This window comes from Ranitomeya variabilis, chromosome 6 (assembly GCF_051348905.1).
Source record: "Ranitomeya variabilis isolate aRanVar5 chromosome 6, aRanVar5.hap1, whole genome shotgun sequence".
NCBI lineage: Eukaryota > Metazoa > Chordata > Amphibia > Anura > Dendrobatidae > Ranitomeya > Ranitomeya variabilis.
The window spans coordinates 77,120,454-77,141,538 of record NC_135237.1 but is presented as its reverse complement, the minus strand read 5'-3'; the positions used below and the strand labels follow the sequence as shown (position 1 = coordinate 77,141,538).

At 43.4% G+C, this 21,085-nt stretch overlaps 1 protein-coding gene across 2 annotated transcripts in view; it reads right to left on the bottom strand.

Moving 5' to 3' along the window:
- The window catches only part of TTC21A (tetratricopeptide repeat domain 21A), a 92,144-nt gene that overhangs the window by 68,219 nt on the left and 2,840 nt on the right, over positions 1–21,085 (bottom strand). For both annotated transcript variants that reach the window (XM_077268677.1, XM_077268676.1), the window contains exons 4-9: positions 20,542–20,708; positions 20,336–20,452; positions 13,747–13,904; positions 13,526–13,610; positions 12,241–12,339; positions 10,789–10,981 (exon numbers count right to left, since the gene is read on the bottom strand). In XM_077268677.1, coding sequence (XP_077124792.1) covers positions 10,789–10,981; positions 12,241–12,339; positions 13,526–13,610; positions 13,747–13,904; positions 20,336–20,452; positions 20,542–20,708 — 819 coding nt within the window. The remainder of the gene's footprint in view (positions 1–10,788; positions 10,982–12,240; positions 12,340–13,525; positions 13,611–13,746; positions 13,905–20,335; positions 20,453–20,541; positions 20,709–21,085) is intronic.

Sequence of the window (21,085 nt, the reverse complement as noted above, 5' to 3'; positions counted from 1 at the left end):
CGTGGCACTTATATACGTGGCACTTATATACGTGGCACTTATATACGTGGCACTTATATACGTGGCCATATATGTGGGGTTGAAGGCCCAGGCCAGGTTTATATAGATTTGGGGGTGTCTGTCCAATTGGCAACAAAATCCAGCTTCTGAGCATGCTCAGTGTAAAAAAACGTATTGCAGCGCTGCATTGCATCGTATGACGTGTCCCGACGCATCCGTCGCTCATAGGCTTCCATTGTAGCCAACGACGCATGCCGCAGGATGCGTCGCAACACGTTTTTTAGGCGGAGACAAAAAACGCTACAAGCAACGTTTTTTGCCGACGACGTATCGCCAAATTTCGACGCATCCGTCGTAAAACGTACACGACGTATGTCAATCCGTCGCAATACGTCGCCAATACAAGTCTATGAGGAAAAAACGCATCCAGCAAAAACTTTTGCTGGATGCGTTTTTTCGAAAAAAAGACGTTTTGAGACGTAATGCAGTTAACGCTAGTGTGAAAGTAGCCTAAGGAAACAAGCAGGAGGAAAGGAGAATGAAGGAACAGGTTGAAGCCTGTTCATACAGGAAGAGAACCGCAAGGCTGTGGATAGGAGCGGTAGAGAAGCAAGAGATAGCGCAGCAACAAAAAGCTAAGCAGAGCGGAACCGCAAGGAATGCGGAGAGGAACTGCAGCAAGAGATTTCTGCAGAGCGGAGCAGAGTAGAATGGAGCAGAACCACAGGAGTGCGGAGCAGAGGCAAAGCCGCAGAGAGACAAGGGTAGAATCACAAAGTGCAGAGCCAAGAGCAGAGTGAAGGCGCAGAGCCAAGAGCAGAGTGAAGGCACAGAGTGCAGAGTCAAGAGCAGAGTGAAGGCACAGAGTGCATAGCAAAGTCACAGGTTGCAGTTAAGAAGCAAAGCAGGGTCACAGAGTGCGGAGCTGAGAGCAGAGCAGACAAGGAGACAGAAGTAGGACAAAGTTCAGACAAGGTAATGGAACAAGACAAGGTATAAGAACAAAGACACAGGGATCAGGATATTCTGCCTCCTGGAGGGCAGACAGACTAAAACAAGGCAAATCAAGGACACAGACACTGAGACCAGGATATACAGCCTCCTGGAGGGCAGACCAAGAAGAACAAGGCAAAGCTAAGGAGTAGAGCCTCCAGAGAAGGAGAAACACAGAGAAAGGCCTGGCAGCTCAGAAGCAAAATACTAACTGAGTTAAAACATTGCACAGGCCCAGGCCACTGGGTGAAGCTGCACTAAATACTGGAGGCTTCTTGGTAATTAGTCAGGAACAAATTAGACAGATGCACCTGATTCCTATAAGAACCAGAGTTCAGGCGCCGCCCCCCTATGCACACAGCCAGGAAGCATGCAGGGAGCAGAGGCACAGAATATGGAGCTGGCAAGAAACAGAAACCACAACATGACCTGGAGCAGTGGGTAAGATAGTGTGAGAGATGAGAGGCCATGCCGTTATGCCAGCAGAGTTGTTACACCAAGATAATCTTATAAATGTGCCCCTGTGTAATGGCTGTATCTGACCATGCAGGAACAGGTCGGATATACCACAGCTACTGGCTACTTAGAGCATGGGGGTCACAGCTAATTCATTCTTTGAGGTAAAATATTGTTTATGAAAACCTCTAAAATTATATATTTTTATTAATTACTTATTTAACACGGGAAGGATAATTATCCCAAACAGACATAACACACATATAATACATATCAATAAGGATAGAAGAAAAAAGTGTAGATTCGCTATCAAAGCCCTCATGAGGGCATGTTCTCAATTCCTGCCTACCAGCGGAGGTTGGTGCCCTACACACAATGACAGTGGCGCCCCCTCTCCTCAGTGGCTGTCCATGATATCCCTATTGCGCATTATGATAGAAGGAAAGAGCAAGAGGTGAAAAACAAGTCCTATCCTAGTTGACCATCAGTTTTGACCACAATTTATCTGTCATAATAGTGAGATCGGTGTGTATTGTTGGTAACCACCAAAAGGCCAATAGCAAAAAGAGATATCCCAAATCAATCAATGCAATACCATGATGATCTATGGTGGCATGGGAGGTGCACCCAGGTGGTCATTATTGGTTACACAGTAACTGTCATCTCTTTAGAACAGTCATTAGCGTTATCTTAAGATCTGTCACATTTCTATTATACGGGGTACTGTTGTTAGGGCTGTCTAGGGTTAATCAGGGACAGCCTGCGCTGAGCGGTGGCGCCACTTCGTTGGGATATAGGGTGCCAGCCTTCAGAGGTATGAATCAGGGTATGGTAGTCTACCTTGACAGACTTATATTGTTTTGAAAAATTATTGTTTGCTATTCAGGCTCTTTTACTTTATCTCTTGCGATTCTTATAGGATCATTTTTTGCTTTTATATCCCTAAAATCACAGCATTATGGTATTGGATTGATTTGGGATATCTCTTTTGTTATTGGACTTTTGATGGTTACCAACAATACACACCAATCTCACTATTATGACCGATAAATTGCAGTCAAAACTGAGGGTCAAAGGACAAAGAAAAAAAAAAACCGTGGGCAAAGGAACATCAACATCTTTGGAGATGGACTTGTAACCTTGAGATTGATAATATTGTTCAACAATTTTGATTCTCAAATCCTCACAGTTCTCTTCTCCTCTTTCTGTTCTCCATGCTTAGTGTGGCACACACAGACACACAATGCAAAGATTTAGCCAACTTCTCCCACTTTTATCTGGTTTCAGTTGTGATTTTCATATTGCTGACACCTGTTACTTGCCACAGGTGAGTTTGAATGAGCATCACATGCTTGAGTTACCCACAATTTTGGAAAGGTATCAACAATTTTGTTGGACTCATGTTTGGGTTTTTGTGAAATGATGTCCAATTTGCCTTTTTTTTCCATTTTTTTGTGTTGTTCCAATACACACAAAGGAAATAAACATGTGCATAACAAAACATGTTGAAATACTGGGAGAAATACTTCACTTTCTGGAACAATTTCAAGGGTGCCAACACCCAACAGCCCTGCTAAAATTATGTTTTTTGGCAACCACATCTTCTTAAGGCTGGTTTCACACATCCTGATATTTCCAGTACTGGAAAAACCAGTACCGGAGATATCCGTGTGTCATAAATGAATTAAAAACCCGACATGGGTTCCCCCCTATTTTCTTGAACCAACCAGACAAAACTCACAGCTGGGGGCTGCAACCCTCAGCTGTCAGCTTCAGCAAGGCTGGTTATCAAGAATAGAGGGGTCCTCATGCTGTTTTTTATAAATTATTTAAATAAATAATTAAAAAAAAAAGGCGTGGGGTCCCCCCCATTTTTGACAACCAGCCTTGCTCACACCTGGGGGTTGGTATTCTTAAGCTAGTAAGGGGCCATTGATATAGGCCCCCCAGCCTAAAAACAGCAGCCCGCAGCTGCTCAGAAAAGGTGCATCTATTAGATGCGCCTTTTTTGGAGCTTTGCTCGGCTCTTCCCACTTGCCCTGTAGCAGTGGCAAGTGGGGTTCATATTTGTGGAGTATATGTCACCTCTGTAATGTCAGGTGACATCAAGCCCACGGCTTAGTGATGGAGAAGCGTCTATAAGACACCTATCCATTACTAATCCTACAGTTATATGTTAAATAAAGACACAGCCAGAATAATATCCTTTATTTGAAAAAAATTACACCGACTCCCTTAATATTCTAAATTAAACCATGCTTACTGCAACGCCTAATTTCCCGATGCCCTCCATCTCCTGTAATAAAAAAAAAAAAAAAAAAACAACAATATACCATACCTGTCCGTCGTGTCCCACGCCGTAAACCATGTCTGGGGGCTAAATAGTTTTCAACCTGGATGGCACCAAGATGCGACCGTCTCGGCTGAAAACCACTGGTGAATGAGCTGCTGAGGGCGCAGCATCATTGACCAGCGGTGACATCATCAAGGCCGGGCTGAACTGCAGTGACCTCAGGACCATGGGTAAAAGCCAGTGATGTTGTCACCACTGGTGAATGATGCTGCGCTCTCAGCATCTTGGCATCGTCCTGGTTGAAAACTATGTAGCCCACAGACATGTGAGCTTTAGCAAGGTTGGTTGTCAAAAATGGGGGGTACCCCATGCCATTTTATTTAATTATTTATTTAAATAATTTTAAAAAAACCAGTGTGGGGACTCCTTTATTCTTGAGAACCAACCTTGCAGAAGCTGACAGTTGAGGGTTGCAGCCCCCAGCTGTGAGTTTTACCTGATTTGTTCTAGAAAATAGGGGAGAACCCACGCTGGGTTTTTCATTCATTTATTTAGTTAGATCACGGGCGGCAGCGGGTGAGGAATACCCAGATCATCCGCTCCTGCTGTCACTGATTTTAGAGGCAGCAGGTGTCGGATGATGGGAGTAAGAGTCCCAAAATCCCCACCTGCTGTCATCGTTCGGACTTTTAGATAACATAGTAACATAGTTATTAAGGTTGAAGGAAGACTAAGTCCATCTAGTCCAACCCATAGCCTAACCTAACATGCCCTCACATGTTGATCCAGAGGAAGGCAAAAAGAACCCATGTGGCAAAGAGTAAGCTCCACATTGGGGAAAAAATTCCTTCCCGACCCCACATACGGCAATCAGACTAGTTCCCTGGATCAACGCCCTATCAAGGAATCTAGTGTATATACCCTGTAACATTATACTTATCAAGAAAGGCATCCAGTCCCCTCTTAAATTTAAGTAATGAATCACTCATTACAACATCATACGGCAGAGAGTTCCACAGTCTCACTGCTCTTACAGTAAAGAATCCGCGTCTGCTATTATGCTTAAACCTTCTTTCCTCCAGACGTAGAGGATGCCCCCTTGTCCCTGTCACCGGTCTATGATTAAAAAGATCAGCAGAAAGGTCTTTGTACTGTCCCCTCATATATTTATACATTAAAATAAGATCACCCCTTAGCCTTCGTTTTTCCAAACTAAATAGCCCCAAGTGTAATAACCTATCTTGGTATAGCAGACCCCCCAGTCTTCTAATAACCTTGGTCGCTCTTCTCTGCACCCGCTCCAGTTCAGCTATGTCTTTCTTATACACCGGAGACCAGAACTGTGCACAGTATTCTAAGTGTGGTCGAACTAGTGACTTGTATAGAGGTAAAATTATGTTCTCCTCATGAGCATCTATGCCTCTTTTAATATATCCCATTATTTTATTTGCCTTTGTAGCAGCTGCCTGACGCTGGCCACTGAATATGAGTTTGTCATCCACCCATACTCCCAGGTCTTTTTCATTGACGGTTTTGCCCAGAGTTTTAGAATTAAGCACATAGTTATACATCTTATTACTTCTACCCAAGTGCGTGACCTTACATTGATCCCCATTAAAGCTCATTTGCCATTTATCAGCCCAAGCTTCTAGTTTACATAAATCATCCTGTAATATAAAATTGTCCTCCTCTGTATTGATTACCCTGCAGAGTTTAGTGTCATCTGCAAAAATTGAAATTCTACTCTGAATGCCCCCTACAAGGTCATTAATAAATATGTTAAAAAGAAGAGGGCCCAATACTGACCCCTGTGGTACCCCACTGCTAACCGTGACCCAGTCCGAGTGTGCTCCATTAATAACCACCCTTTGTTTCCTATCCCTGAGCCAGCTCTCAACCCACTTACACATATTTTTCCCTATCCCCATTATTCTCATTTTATGTATCAACCTTTTGTGTGCACCGTATCAAAAGCTTTTGAAAAGTCCATATACACCACGTCCACTGCGTTCCCTTGGTCCAGTCCGGAACTTACCTCTTCATACAAACTGATCAGATTAGTCTGACAGGAATGGTCCCTAGTAAACCCATGTTGATATTGGGTCATGAGCAGGGCCGGACTGGCCATAGGGCACTTCTGGCAAATGCCAGAAGGGCCGGTGCCAGTGGTGGGCCGCTCAATCCGCCGCCCCCGCCGTCGCATTCAACTATACCGGCGTATAGACGCCGGTACAGTTGAATGCAATGATGGAGGAGAGAGCGTCTACAGACGTTCCTCTCCCATCATTCCCCGCTCTGCCTCTGACACTGCGGGTGCGCGATGATGTCATATCATCGCGCACCTGCTGTGTCCCGGGCAGACTGCAGCTGCTGAGACAGGAGCAGGAACCAGGAAGCAACGCTGGGCACGAGGAGAGGTGAGGAGAGTTTTTTTTTTTTCTGGACTGTGGGGCCATTCTCGGAGGAGGTGAGGGGAGGAAGAGAAGAGATGTGGGCTGTATATAGTTCTCTGTGGGCTGTGCTCTGTGCTGTATACTGCTGTGGGCTGTATATAGTTCTCTGTGGGCTGTGCTCTCTGCTGTATACTGCTGTGGGCTGTATATAGTTCTCTGTGGGCTGTGCTCTGTGCTGTATACTACTGTGGGCTGTATATAGTTCTCTGTGGGCTGTGCTCTGTGCTGTATACTGCTGTGGGCTGTATATAGCTCTCTGTGGGCTGTGCTCTGTGCTGTATACTACTGTGGGCTGTATATAGTTCTCTGTGGGCTGTGCTCTGTGCTGTATACTGCTGTGGGCTGTATATAGCTCTCTGTGGGCTGTGCTCTGTGCTGTATACTACTGTGTGCTCTGTGCTATATATAGTTCTCTGTGGGCTGTGCTCTGTGCTGTATACTGCTGTGGGCTGTATATAGTTCTCTGTGGGCTGTGCTCTGTGCTGTATACTACTGTGGGCTGTATATAGTTCTCTGTGGGCTGTGCTCTGTGCTGTATACTGCTGTGGGCTGTATATAGCTCTCTGTGGGCTGTGCTCTGTGCTGTATACTACTGTGTGCTCTGTGCTATATATAGTTCTCTGTGGGCTGTGCTCTGTGCTGTATACTGCTGTGGGCTGTATATAGTTCTCTGTGGGCTGTGCTCTGTGCTGTATACTGCTGTGGGCTGTATATAGTTCTCTGTGGGCTGTGCTCTGTGCTGTATACTACTGTGGGCTGTATATAGTTCTCTGTGGGCTGTGCTCTGTGCTGTATACTGCTGTGGGCTGTATATAGCTCTCTGTGGGCTGTGCTCTGTGCTGTATACTACTGTGTGCTCTGTGCTATATATAGTTCTCTGTGGGCTGTGCTCTGTGCTGTATACTGCTGTGGGCTGTATATAGTTCTCTGTGGGCTGTGCTCTGTGCTGTATACTGCTGTGGGCTGTATATAGTTCTCTGTGGGCTGTGCTCTGTGCTGTATACTACTGTGTGCTCTGTGCTATATATAGTTCTCTGTGGGCTGTGCTCTGTGCTGTATACTGCTGTGGGCTGTATATAGTTCTCTGTGGGCTGTGCTCTGTGCTGTATACTGCTGTGGGCTGTATATAGTTCTCTGTGGGCTGTGCTCTGTGCTGTATACTACTGTGGGCTGTATATAGCTCTCTGTGGGCTGTGCTCTGTGCTGTATACTACTGTGGGCTGTATATAGTTCTCTGTGGGCTGTGCTCTGTGCTGTATACTGCTGTGGGCTGTATATAGTTCTCTGTGGGCTGTGCTCTGTGCTGTATACTACTGTGGGCTGTATATAGTTCTCTGTGGGCTGTGCTCTGTGCTGTATACTGCTGTGGGCTGTATATAGCTCTCTGTGGGCTGTGCTCTGTGCTGTATACTACTGTGTGGTCTGTGCTATATATAGTTCTCTGTGGGCTGTGCTCTGTGCTGTATACTGCTGTGGGCTGTATATAGTTCTCTGTGGGCTGTGCTCTGTGCTGTATACTGCTGTGGGCTGTATATAGCTCTCTGTGGGCTGTGCTCTGTGCTGTATACTACTGTGTGCTCTGTGCTATATATAGTTCTCTGTGGGCTGTGCTCTGTGCTGTATACTGCTGTGGGCTGTATATAGTTCTCTGTGGGCTGTGCTCTGTGCTGTATACTGCTGTGGGCTGTATATAGTTCTCTGTGGGCTGTGCTCTGTGCTGTATACTACTGTGGGCTGTATATAGCTCTCTGTGGGCTGTGCTCTGTGCTGTATACTACTGTGGGCTGTATATAGTTCTCTGTGGGCTGTGCTCTGTGCTGTATACTACTGTGTGCTGTATATAGTTCTCTGTGGGCTGTGCTGTATATAGTACTCTGTGGGCTGTGCTGTATATAGTACTCTCTGGGCTGTGCTTTATATAGTACTCTGGGCTGTGCTGTATATAGTACTCTGGGCTGTGCTTTATATAGTTCTCTGTGGGCTGTGCTGTATATAGTTCTCTGTGGGCTGTGCTGTATATAGTTCTCTGTGGGCTGTGCTGTATATATTACTTTGTGGGCTGTGCTGTATATATTACTTTGTGGGCTGTGCTGCATATATTACTCTGTGGGCTGTGCTGTATACTACTGTGTGGACTGTGCTGTATACTTCTACGTGGGCTGTGCTGTATACTACTGTGTGGTCTGTGCTGTATACTACTGTGTGGTCTGTGCTGAATACTGCTGTGTGGGCTGTGTTATCTACTACGCGAGCTGTGCTATAGTATGCAGGCTGTGCTGTATACTATGCGGTTTGTGCTATATAATATGCGGGCTTTGCTATATACTATGGGGAGTATATTATATTCTATGGGGGAGGCCATGTTATGTACTATGTGGCTGTGTTATATACTATTGTGGGGGTATATTATATTCTATGGGGGAGGCTGCGTTATATACTATGGGGGCCTGCATTATATTCTATGGGGGGCTACATTATATATTATGGGGAGGTGGGCTGTATTATATTCTATGGGGGTTACATACTCTGGGGTGGCTGCATTATACTCTGTGGGGTGGCTGCATTATACTCTGGGGTGGCTGCATTATACTCTGGGGTGGCTGCATTATACTCTGGGGTGGCTGCATTATACTATATGTGGGCTGCATTATACTGTATCGAGGACTATGGGGAATACGTTATACTATATGAAGAACTATGGGGTGCATTATACTATGGGAAGTGAATTGTACTACATGGATGACTGTGGCGGTGCATTATACTATATGGAGCACTATGAGGATTGTATTATGCTATATGGAGGACTATGAGGATTGTATTATGCTATATGGAGGACTATGAGGAGTGTATTATACTATGTGGAGGACTGAGCAGTGTATTTTAATATATGGAGGACTATAGGGAGTGTATTATACTATATGGAGGACTATGGAGCACATTATAATATATGGAGGACTATGGGGTGTATTTTACTAAACAAGTAAAATGCTGCATATTCGGATTGTTTTTGCTGGAACAAAAAGCCTTGTTGTCAGCAGCACATTGCCAGTGTAAACTGTAGATGTGCTGCTGAAAACATGATACTGTATGGTGATCTATTAGTGATCGTTCTGTCTCATCATTATTCCTCAGCTGGTGGAAAGAGGCCGGGAAACAAGCGTTGAACAACTTCAGTATTGTCGATCAAACTCGTTTAGCGGCCTGAACTCAGCGCACGTAAATACAACAGAAAGGCTTCTGTGTGATGTGCAATATGTTAGCATTTTGGGCCCCATTTTAAACTTTGCCTAGGGCCCCACTTTGCCTAAAACCGGCCCTGCCTACAAGTGTACAAAGATATTATACAGTCACCATGTGACAAGTGGGCCTGTGTAACTTCAAATGCCAGGGCTGAATTTTAGTCCCAGTCCGGCCCTGGTCATGAGGTTATTCCTCTTCAGATACTCCAGTATAGCATCCCTTAGAATGCCCTCCAGGATTTTCCCCACAGTAGAGGTTAAGCTTACTGGCCTATAATTTCCGAGTTCAGTTTTTGTCCCCTTTTTGAATATTGGCACCACATTTGCTATACGCCAGTCCTGTGGTACAGACCCTGTTATTATGGACTCTTTAAAGATTAAAAATAATGGTCTATCAATGACTGTACTTAATTCCTGCAGTACTCCTCATTCTCCTATGCTCGCGCCGATCGCAGGCAGAGCAGGGGAGAATGATGAGAGCTGTCTTCAGTACCTGCCGCCGGGGAAGAGCGCTTACTGTAACGCTTCTTCCCCGGCGGCAGTCCGTGTGATACTGATGCATCACATGGACGGCATCCGTGTGCGGTACGTGTTTACACAGAGCCATTGACTTGAATGGGTCCGTGTGATCCGTGCAGCTGCACAAAAACAAACATGTCTATGTGTAGGTCACTCGGACACACGGTCCGTGAAAAAACACAGATATGTGCACAGACCGATTCATTTGAATGGGTCTACGTGTGTCAGGGTCTCCGGGACATGTGAAAACTGTCACCACACGTACTGGAGACACTGACATGTGAAAGAGGCCTAAAGAAAATGCAACAAATAAGAAACCTACAAAGAAGTCATATACACCCAAAATTGGCATCAATAAAACCATCGACTCACCTGGCAAAAAACAAGCCCTTGTGCAGCTCCATCAACCAATCCATCAACCAATACTGGTCTCAGAGAATGGTGACATAAATCTACATTTTTTTCATCAATTAAACATGTAAGTTTGGTATCGCTGTAATTGTACGGACCTGGATAATCATAATTCCAGGTCATTTTGACCATGCAATGAATACCATAACAAAAATGTCCAAAACACAATGGCAACATTTTTTTCATGATTCATCCCACTTGGAGGTTTTTTTTTTCAACATTTTTGAGTACATTTTATGGGAAAAGAATTGTGTCATTCAAAAGTAAAATCCATTTTGCAAAAAACAAGTCTTCATATAGCTATATTGATGGTAAAATAAAAGGTTACAGCTCTTGTACTAAGAGAAGGGAAAAATGCAAACGTAAAAAGGAAAATGGACGGTGAACGTAAGGGGTTAAATGTGAAATCCAGGAACATACGGACCTATAAGAGCTTCCACATGATTCCCATCTAGCGCCATGGCGGATGAATACCAGCTGGCGGCTTTAGCCACATTGCCCAGATACAGCAGCTGGTTGCCCAGTTCTGTAGCAAGCGCTGCCTCCTCAGGAGAAACCCGGTATGTGCGCTCACAGAAACCAAAGATCTCTTGCAGGATTGACTTGTGCCTTCCACACTTAAAGGAAAATTGGGGAACAAAAGAAAAAGTTTAGGATGAATGCAACTTATTATTTTTACCATTATACAATATCTCTCGTTGCAGGATCTTTAGGACATACTAAGGGTATGTTCCCACGGTCAGGAACCGGCAGCATTTTGGAAGCAGCACATGTCCGCTCCGTCCAAAGTGCTGCCGGCTATTGAACGCAGGTGATTCCGCATGTGTTCATTGAACCGTGCAGAATCACCGCGCCCAATACATTGGACAGGAACATTTATCTTGTGGAGACTGAGCGTCTCCGCAAGATAAATTGACATGCTGCAGTCTCGAAAGACGCGTCGCGTGTCCGTCTCCGCAGGGAAGCTGGAGGCGTCCGTGCACGCATAGTGGAGATGAGATTTCTTCAAATCCCATCCACTATGCTGCAACATCAATCCCATCCACTATGCTGCAACATCTGGCCGCTGCGGATGGATTGATAACTGCGGATGTACGCAGCGTCCAACCCGCAGCGTTTCCTGACCGAGGGAACATACCCTAAATCCCTGTTCTGCACAGTTGGTCTATAAGGCTGTGTGCACTGAGGTTTTTTGCTGCACATATATTCAGTCTTTTGAGCATTTTTTTTTTCTGCTTCGGGTTTTGAAAAACACCTGGTGGAAAAAAAAGAAGGTGCAGGTCACTTATTTGAAGTTATTTCTGATGGAATCAGCTCTAAACTAGGCAAAAGGCTTAAAAAAAAAACCTCTTCAAAAAAAAAACTGCAAAAATTATTTAAAAATTCCTGAAGGGGTTTCCACTAGAAAGAACCTCAGTGTACACATACCTTTAAAAGGAGTATTCATGTCCAAGATCCAAGCCCAATATGTAGTAGGTGTAATAATAATAGTATTAGCAAATACCTCCAATTAGAAATGTAGTGTAGTTCTTCTGATTCTCTTTCCTCATCTGTAGGCATCGGAGGACCTTAGGTATTCATGGTTACGTCCACTGATCTAGTGACAGTTAGCTGGTTGTCAGTGGCCATAACCATGGATACCTAAGGTCCTAAGCTATTATTGCACCTATCTTCAATTTCTGTGGTGAATGATTAGTTATGTAATAATTACTGACACCTATTTCAAAAGAACTTTATGCGAGTGCGGCTGATTTTTTTTCTTATTTTGTTATACCGTAGTCTTCCAGCTCAGTCTGAACCCCCTGGAGAGTTGAGTGCACATATTACTTTTTGTCACTTAAACAACTAACATACCATAAAGTAAAGGCATTCTTACCAAATTGCAAAGTACAAGGAGTTTTTGGAAATGCAGCACGGAGTTCCGAGGTTCAGATGTATCAAGGGCGCTGATCAATTCTTTCACATAGTCAAGTGCCTGTAGTGTGACAAATATATTAGGGTCTGTGGGAGAAGACTTTGCCCCAAGAAGAAGCCGTCGGGCGAAACCCAGGGTTGTGGGGAAGCTGTCATGGTGCATGTTTGATATACATAAAAATAGGTTTGTAACTCATTTATTCTTGTGAGTATAACACCCCAGTTGGAAGCAAATTTTCCAAAAGTGAGATGCTCTATGTCCAGTTGTTCCATAAGGGGAAACTCCAGTATTGTTGGCAGTGATCGCTTGTGGAACTACTAGCCTCAGCAGGACTGATAACATCATTGGATGAATTACACCCACACTGGAAGTTTGACAGAGAGGATCCTGGATGATGTGGATGTTGCTCTAAAGATCGTAGAAGCAGGAATGTTATATTTTATCTGACTTTACTCTGTCTTGTGCCGGCTAAATAACGATAGTGTTACAGAAGAACGCCTGTGCATCACAGGTAGTCAGACGCTGGCTTCACATTAAATAGAGGTTGTCTTTGTCAGATAACTCCTTTAACTTTTATTTTTTTCCTCCTCTTAATCTAACATCCGTAACTTTTTTTTCATGTTTTCAACATATCAATATGAGGGTTTGTTTTTGCAGGATGAATTATAGTTTTGAATGCAGTTTCGATATTACCATACAATGCACTGAAAAATGGACAAAAAAAATCTAAGTGAGATAAAAATGGTGAAAAATAAAAAACAGCAATTCTTTTATCGGTTCCGTTTTTACATATATTATTTTGCGGAGAAAATAGATTGGCGGCCTGATTCTCCAAGTCAGTACGATTACAGAAATACCATAAAATTAAATTAATAGTGTACAAAAATTCTGAACTTACAATAAAAAAAGTGTTTGATATCACCATTTTCTTAGATCCATCCCTTTTAGATTTTTTTTATTGATGGAGCTGCGTCAGGGCTTGTTTTTTGTGCTAAGCTGTTGTTTTTATGGGCACCGCTTTGGGGTACATTCTGCATTTTGCTTTTTTTTGGGAGAGATGCAGTGACCGAAAAACGGCTTTTTGATTTTTACTTACCTTATTGGTTAAATAATTTTACATTTTGATAGATGGGGCTTTTACAGATGCAGGAATATTTAGGTGCACCCTCCCTAAAACATAATATTACATCCCGAAGAGTGAAGACATTAAAGAAGCATTTGAAGATAATCAATGGATAACACTAACCTTTGCTCCATCTCCTTCTCTTGTGAGACAATAAAAGGCCGTCATCTGAAGAGCGTCAATGTTATTCCTCTGTATTGTGAGGAGTCTTCATCATCATGTAATAAAGATATAGGTATGTAAGCCATGATCTATACTGCAGATACGCCACTTACATGGTACATTTGCCCGATATTCGCATTTCCTATTTCTCTTTTCCATCACTTGCTCATTTTTGCTCTTACCGCTGGGCTATCTCCAGACTTTGATCCCAGTCCTGCATGGCTAGAACATATTTCATCTTTAATACAAGTGCAGCTGTAAATTTAGGAAAACTAACAATAGTTTGGTTAATCACATCCAAAGCACCTGAATAATTTTTTTGCATCATCAGACATTCTGCCTGTAAAAAAAAAAAGAAAAGACATACGTATGACTAAATAAGACAAAGCAAGAAAGTCTGTACAGCACTGGATAAACATATGCGGCCTCCTTTTCATCCCAATAGGAATATTTCATTGTTCCATTGAAACACATTTATCACTTATCCACAAAAAAATTATAAATGTCTGTTCACGGGCAGTCCCATCACTAAGAGTTATCGGGTTATTACTTCATCACTGCTCACAGTCAAACATGAAGTCACATTGTGCATGTAAGATCTTGCACCAACTTAAAGGGGTTGCACCAAGTTTTGAATTTATCCCCTATCCATTCTCTATGGCAGTGGTCCTCATTCAGGTTTACCTTGAGAATGGTAGAATGATATAATGTTAGAGTTGGAAGGGACCTCCAGGGTCATCGTGTCCAACCCGCTGCTCAATGCAGGATTCAATAAACCATCTCAGACAGATGTCTGTCCAGCCTCTGTTTGAAGACTTCCATTGAAGGAGAACTCACCATCTCTCACAGTTAAAGTTTTTGCTAATATCTAATCTGTATCTTCTCCATTTCAGTTTCATTCCATTGATTCTCGTGTTTCCATGTGCAAATGAGAGTAGGGATGATCCCTCTACACCGTCACAGCCTTCAGATCAGATAATTGTAAACAGCTATTAAGTCTCCTCTTAGCCTTCTTTTTTGCGAGCTAAAACATTCCCAGATACTTTAACCATTCCTCGTAGGACATACTTTGCAGTCCGCTCACCATCATGGCAGCTCTTCTCTGAACCTTCTCCAGTTTTTCAATGTTATTTTTAAAATATGGGGCCCAGAACCAAATACAGTATTCCAGATGAGGCCTGACCAAGGAGGAGTAGAGGGGGATAATTACTTCACGTGATCTAGGCTCTTTACTTCTCTGAATACATCCCAGAGATCTGTTTGCCTTTTTTCTGCTGCATCACACTGGTGACTCATGTGCAGTCTGTGATCTATAAGTACACCTAAGGCTGCCGTCACACTATCAGTATTTGGTCAGTATTTCACATCAGTATTTGTAAGCCAAAACCAGGAGTGGGTGATAAATGCAGAAGTGGTGCATATGTTTCTATTATACTTTTCCTCTATTTGTTCCACTCCTGGTTTTGGCTTACAAATACTGATGTAAAATACTGACCAAATACTGCTAGTGTGACGGCAGCCTAAGTCTTTTTCACATGTGCTGTTGCTTAGTTCTATTTCTCCCATTTTATAGATGTAATTTTCATTTTTCTTGCACAGATTTAGAATCTTGCATTTCTCCCAATTAAATACCATCTAGTGCTAACCATCCCTCCTAGCTTTGCATCGTCTGCAACTTTGATTAGTTTACCTTCAGTTTCCTTATCTAGATCATTTATAAAAATGTTGAACTGCACTGGGGCCAGGACAAAGCCTTGTGGTACCCCACTTGAAACAATCTTCCAATAGGATGTGCAAACAGTTATTACCATTCTTTGAGTATGATCACTGAGCCAGTTGTGAGTCCACCTAACCGTACACTTGTCAATCCCATATATGGTCATTTTTTTCAATAAGAATAGTATGAGATACCTTGTCAAATACTTTGCTGAAGTCGAGATATACTATATCTACCACATTTCCCAGATCCACCCATTCAGTGATTCCATCATAGAAGGAAATTAGATTAGACCAGCATGACTTGTTTGCTACAAACCCATGCTGACTCTGGTTAATTACTGTATTCTTATTCAAGTACTTACATACATGCTGTTTAATAATTTGTTCAAAGATATTTCCTGGTATAGAAGTAAGGCTCACTGGTGTCATGACTCAGGATGGGGTGGTTCTGGCTCCGCCCTGGTCAGGTCAGGGTTAAGTCTGTCCGCCTCTCTTTGGTTTTGGGGCGGCTATTTAATGTTGGTAGTTCCTGGGTCCAGTGTCGGTGATACTTCTGTTTACTTGGTTTGTGGTCGCTGACCCAGGTTACTCTCTGTATCGTTGTTCCTCTGTGTGTGTGAGTTTGCTGTGTATGACCTGGTTTTGTCCCTTGACTATTGTCTCTGTCTTTCTGCTCGGTACTGATTCGTCACTCCTGGTATTCTGAACCCTTTGCTTGCCTCTGGTTTCTCGTCTGTCTTGCCCCTGGTTATCTCGTTCCTGTCTGGCTTCTGACCCTTGGCTTTGCTCTCTATGTTATTGGTTTTGTCCTTTGTATTCTGTGCGGTCAGCCGGCTCCCCTTCCTCGCATGCGGTAGATCCGCCCCTGGCGATCATGTGATCAGCTAGCTCCGCCCCGTGTGGTCATGTGACCAGCTAAGCTCAGGTCCTGTGCGCACTGCGCTCCTCGGTCTCTGCTCACCCTGTGTATTGGCGCGCGTCCCCTGTTAGCGCCACCAGGCTTAAACCTGGTGACACTGTCCCCATGTCATTACAACTGGCCTGTAATTTCCTGGTTCCATCTTCTTTCTTTTTTTGAAGATAGGGACAACATTTGCCATTCTCCAATCTTCTGGGACTTCTCCTGTTCACCAAGATTTTTCAAAGATTCTGGCTAGTGGTTCTGCAATTTGCTTTGCTATCTCTTTCGGTACCCTAGGATGTAATTCATCTGGACCAGGAGATTCAAATTAATTTGAGTTAGCTAAGTGTTCCCTCACCATCTCTCTGTTTATAGATAGTGTGAATTATTTTATTCCTTTAAGAACACCATGAAGATCAGTTGATGTTACAATTGCTTTCTTAGAGAACACAGATGCAAAATAGTATTTTAAACGTTAGGCCTCCTCAACATCACTTTTAACCACTTCACCCTTTTCATCCTGTAAAAATCCTATAGCATCTTTGACTTTCTTTTGCTTTCGACATACCCCCAAAATGTTTTTTTACTGCTTTTCATCTCTCTTGCAAACCTCGCTTCATTACTGGCTTGAGCTCTTCTAACGCTTGCCCTGCATTCCCTGCAGACAGCATTATATTCTTCTTTAAATATGCCCCTCTCTTTCCATTTAATATACATTTCTCTTTTTTCTTAATTAAGTAAATTTTTATTAATTTTATAACAGTTACACATACACAAATAACATTCTCAACCAAAGGTGATTCCCCCTCCCCCATACCCTGAACACCCCCCCCCCCCCAAACATTTGTTATTCAGAATACCATATCCTGGTCTCTTTAAAATGCTTCTAATTCTTCCTTCTTCTCGGATTGTTACTGACTGTGCAGTGAGAATTTCATTTAGCAAAATCTCCCAACGTTCTTGAACATTTCTGTCCTTCAGAACATCCACCCATTGGACCTTTCCTACCCTCTTCCTGAGTCCATTAAAATCTGCCTTTCTGAAGTCCAAACTTAAAGTCTGAGTGAATGCTGGTCTTCCTCCTCTTGTGATCCAAAATTTGAGGATAGCATAACCGCTGCCTCCTAAGTTCCCAGCCACGTTTACTTCATCAACTATTTCCTCCATGAGAGTCACATTCAGCTCTGTAAGAGGGTCACCAGCTACATCCAAAGGCCTCTTCCCCACTGTAGTGACACCCAGATCCCAAGGGCTTGGGTAATGACAGCTAAAGGTTCCCCACAAATAGTGCACAGATATCATCCTAGCCACCCCCTCTTGAGTATATGGACATTCAAAGCTGATTTTTCTGTACAAGACTACACACAAAAGTCACCACTTAGAGACCTTCTCTTTATAGCTTTTTGCTAGACCTGATGCTAATGTACTAAGCTTGCAGACAGCTGTGAACAACACATCGTGCGCCACAGATCGGGCACCCCTGCTATATGGGATTATTGGAGGTAGCCGAGAGCAGCGTTCATCTGGTCTTTGGCACTCACATTAAGAATCAATGGAGCAGAGGTGGCATGATCGACCACGGATCTATTCACATGGGGCTCTTCATAGCAGGGCAGACCACATAGCCGATACGGTGCCTTTGAGTCTGGGGGAAACTAGTGGCAGGGTCGGGCCCCCACCCGGCATCTCAGTTTAGACTGTATCTGTATCCTAGGTGCAATTACAGTTGAAAGCAATAATGGAACAGAGAGCTGTTATACTGTTTGAAGGGCTATGTGGGGGCCATTATACTTTTTGAGGGCTATGTGGATGCCATTAAAATTACTTGAAGGGCTTTATAGGGCCATTATACTGTTTGGAAGGCTTTGTGGATGCAGTTATACTGTTTTCAGTACTATGTGGGAGTCATTATATTGTTTAAAGTGCTATTATATTAATTGAAGGGCTATGTAGGGTCATTATTCTGTGTGGAAGGCTATATGGGGGCCATTAGACTGTTTGGAGATTGTAGGGGGACATTATACTGTTTGTAGTATTTACAGCTGTGGCCAAAAGTATTTACACCCCTGCAATTCTGTCAGATAATACTCAGTTTCTTCCTGAAAATGATTGCAAACACAAATTCTTTGGTATTATTATCTTCATTTAATTTGTCTTAAATGAAAAAACAGAAAAAGAATTGTCCTAAAGCCAAATTGGATATAATTCCACACCAAACATAAAAAAGGGGGTGGACAAAAGTATTGGCACTGTTTGAAAAATCATGTGATGCTTCTCTAATTGTGTAATTAACAGCACCTGTAACTTACCTGTGGCATCTAACAGGTGTTGGCAATAACTAAATCACACTTGCAGCCAGTTGACAAGGATTAAAGTTGACTCAACCTCTGTCCCGTGTCCTTGTGTGTACCACATTGAGCATGGAGAAAAGAAAGAAGACCAAAGAACTGTCTGAGGACTTGAGAAACCAAATTGTGGGGAAGCATGAGCAATCTCAAGGCTACAAGTCCATCTCCAAAGACCTGAATGTTCCGGTGTCTACCGTGCGCAGTGTCATCAAGAAGTTTAAAGCCCATGGCACTGTGGCTAACCTCCCAAGATGTGGACGGAAAAGAAAAATTGACAAGCGATTTCAATGCAAGATTGTGCGGATGTTGGATAAAAAACTTCGACTAACATCCAAACAAGTTCAAGCTGCCCTGCAGTCCGAGGGTACGACAGTGTCAACCCGTACTATCCGTCGGCGTCTGAATGAAAAGGGACTGTATGGCAGGAGACCCAGGAAGACCCCACTTCTTACCCCGAGACATAAAAAAGTCAGGCTGGAGTTTGCCAAAACTTACCTGAAAAAGCCTAAAACGTTTTGGAAGAATGTTCTCTGGTCAGATGAGTCAAAAATAGAGCTTTTTGGGCAAAGGCATCAACATAGAGTTTACAGAAGAAAAAAAAGAGGCATTCAAAGAAAAGAACACGGTCCCTACAGTAAAACATGGTGGAGGTTCCCTGATATTTTGGGGTTGCTTTGCTGCCTCTGGCACTGGACTGCTTGACCGTGTGCATGGCATTATGAAGTCAGAAGACTACCAACAAATTTTGCAGCATAATGTAGGGCCCAGTGTGAGAAAGCTGGGTCTCCCTCAGAGGTCATGGGTCTTCCAGCAGGACAATGACCCAAAACACACTTCAAAAAGCACTAGAAAATGGTTTGAGAGAAAGCACTGGAGACTTCTAAGGTGGCCAGCAATGAGTCCAGACCTGAATCCCATAGAACACCTGTGGAGAGATCTATAAAGGTCAGTTTGGAGAAGGCACCCTTCAAATATCAGGGACCTGGAGCAGTTTGGCAAAGAAGAATGGTCTAAAATTCTAGCATAGCATTGTAAGAAACTCATTGATGGTTACCGGATGCAGTTGGTCGCAGTTATTTTGGCTAAAGGTTGCGCAACCAAGTATTAGACTGAGGGTGCCAATACTTTTGTCTGGCCCATTTTGGGAGTTTTGTGTGAAATGATCAATGTTTTGCTTTTTGCTTCATTCTCTTTTGTGTTTTTTCATTTAAGACAAATTAAATGAAGATAATAATACCAAACAACGTGTTTGCAATCATTTTCAGGAAGAAACTGAGTATTATCTGACAGAATTGCAGGGGTGTCAATACTTTTGGCCACAACTGTATACTGTAATCCCTGCCAGACCCTAGCGGTAAGCCCTGCTTAAGGAATAAAGGGGTGAACGCTGGTTGAACCCCACTAACACTAAAGGCAGCTAGGATAGACAAAACAAGGGGGACACTTAGCATGAGTAGACTCAGAGAGAAACACCAACGTCCTCCAAACTCCAAAGAGGACAATAGCAGAATGCAAGAGCTCCAAGCCTCAACAGGAAAGAGCAAATAGAAAATATCACCAGCAGCTCCTAACAGGAAGTTGGGAGTTATAAACACCCAGATCCAGGAGTGACCATTAGAGCCGGGGGAAGGCTGCCACTGGGTCCTAGAGTCAGAAGGACCAGGCAGAAGTCTGCAAAGCAAACTACTGAGACCCTCTGCAGCCAGATGCAGTGCAATGGTGTGCAGTTCCTGACACATCCGTGACAATAAGCTTCAAAGAGACATAATGATCAGACTGACAGATCAGAACACGACCACTCACCTTTCCAACAATTCCAAATAAATCCTTATTGCCTTGAATTCCTTCATCAAAGTATTTAAGGCACTTTGCTACCGATGTCCCAGGAGTTAAATTCAGCCATCCTTTCAACACCAAGCCCTATAAGAATATCAGCCATGATGGAAATAAAGGTAATGTTGAAGAAACATGTCTTCCCACAGGAAACCTTTCACTGTTCCATTACTTACCTCCCCGGACCGGTTAGACATCTTTAGCATCCTGTCCACATACTCCTGTGCCTTATCACTTCTGCCAAGCAGCCATAGAATCAAGCCTGCAAAGTACAGTGCTTTCGCTCCTGCTGATCTGCGGGTTTCTTTTAAGTTTGCCTCTAACTCAGAAACTGCATCACGATCTGTAAGAAATATTACATTTTAAAATATTTCAAGAGAAACTAAACCTTTCTGCATTTTTTTTACATTTAGCAGGCACTTTACATGCCTGCAGATTAGTGGAGGTCTGGGTTCTGAGACCCCCGATTGCTTGAAAGTTGGCAGAGCGGAGTGCAGCTTGGGAGCAAGGAGACCACATGCTCTGCTTGAGCACACATAAAAAGTGGAGTATGGATACAACAATAATAATTGTAATAACCATGATGCCTTTGACTCTCTATTGTATCCACATTCTGTACTGTGTGAGCGCCCCTGCCACATGAGCTGCACATTTCTCTGCTGTCTCTCAGGCTCCGGACCCCACTGATCTGCAGGTATGTAAAACGCATGCAAAATATAA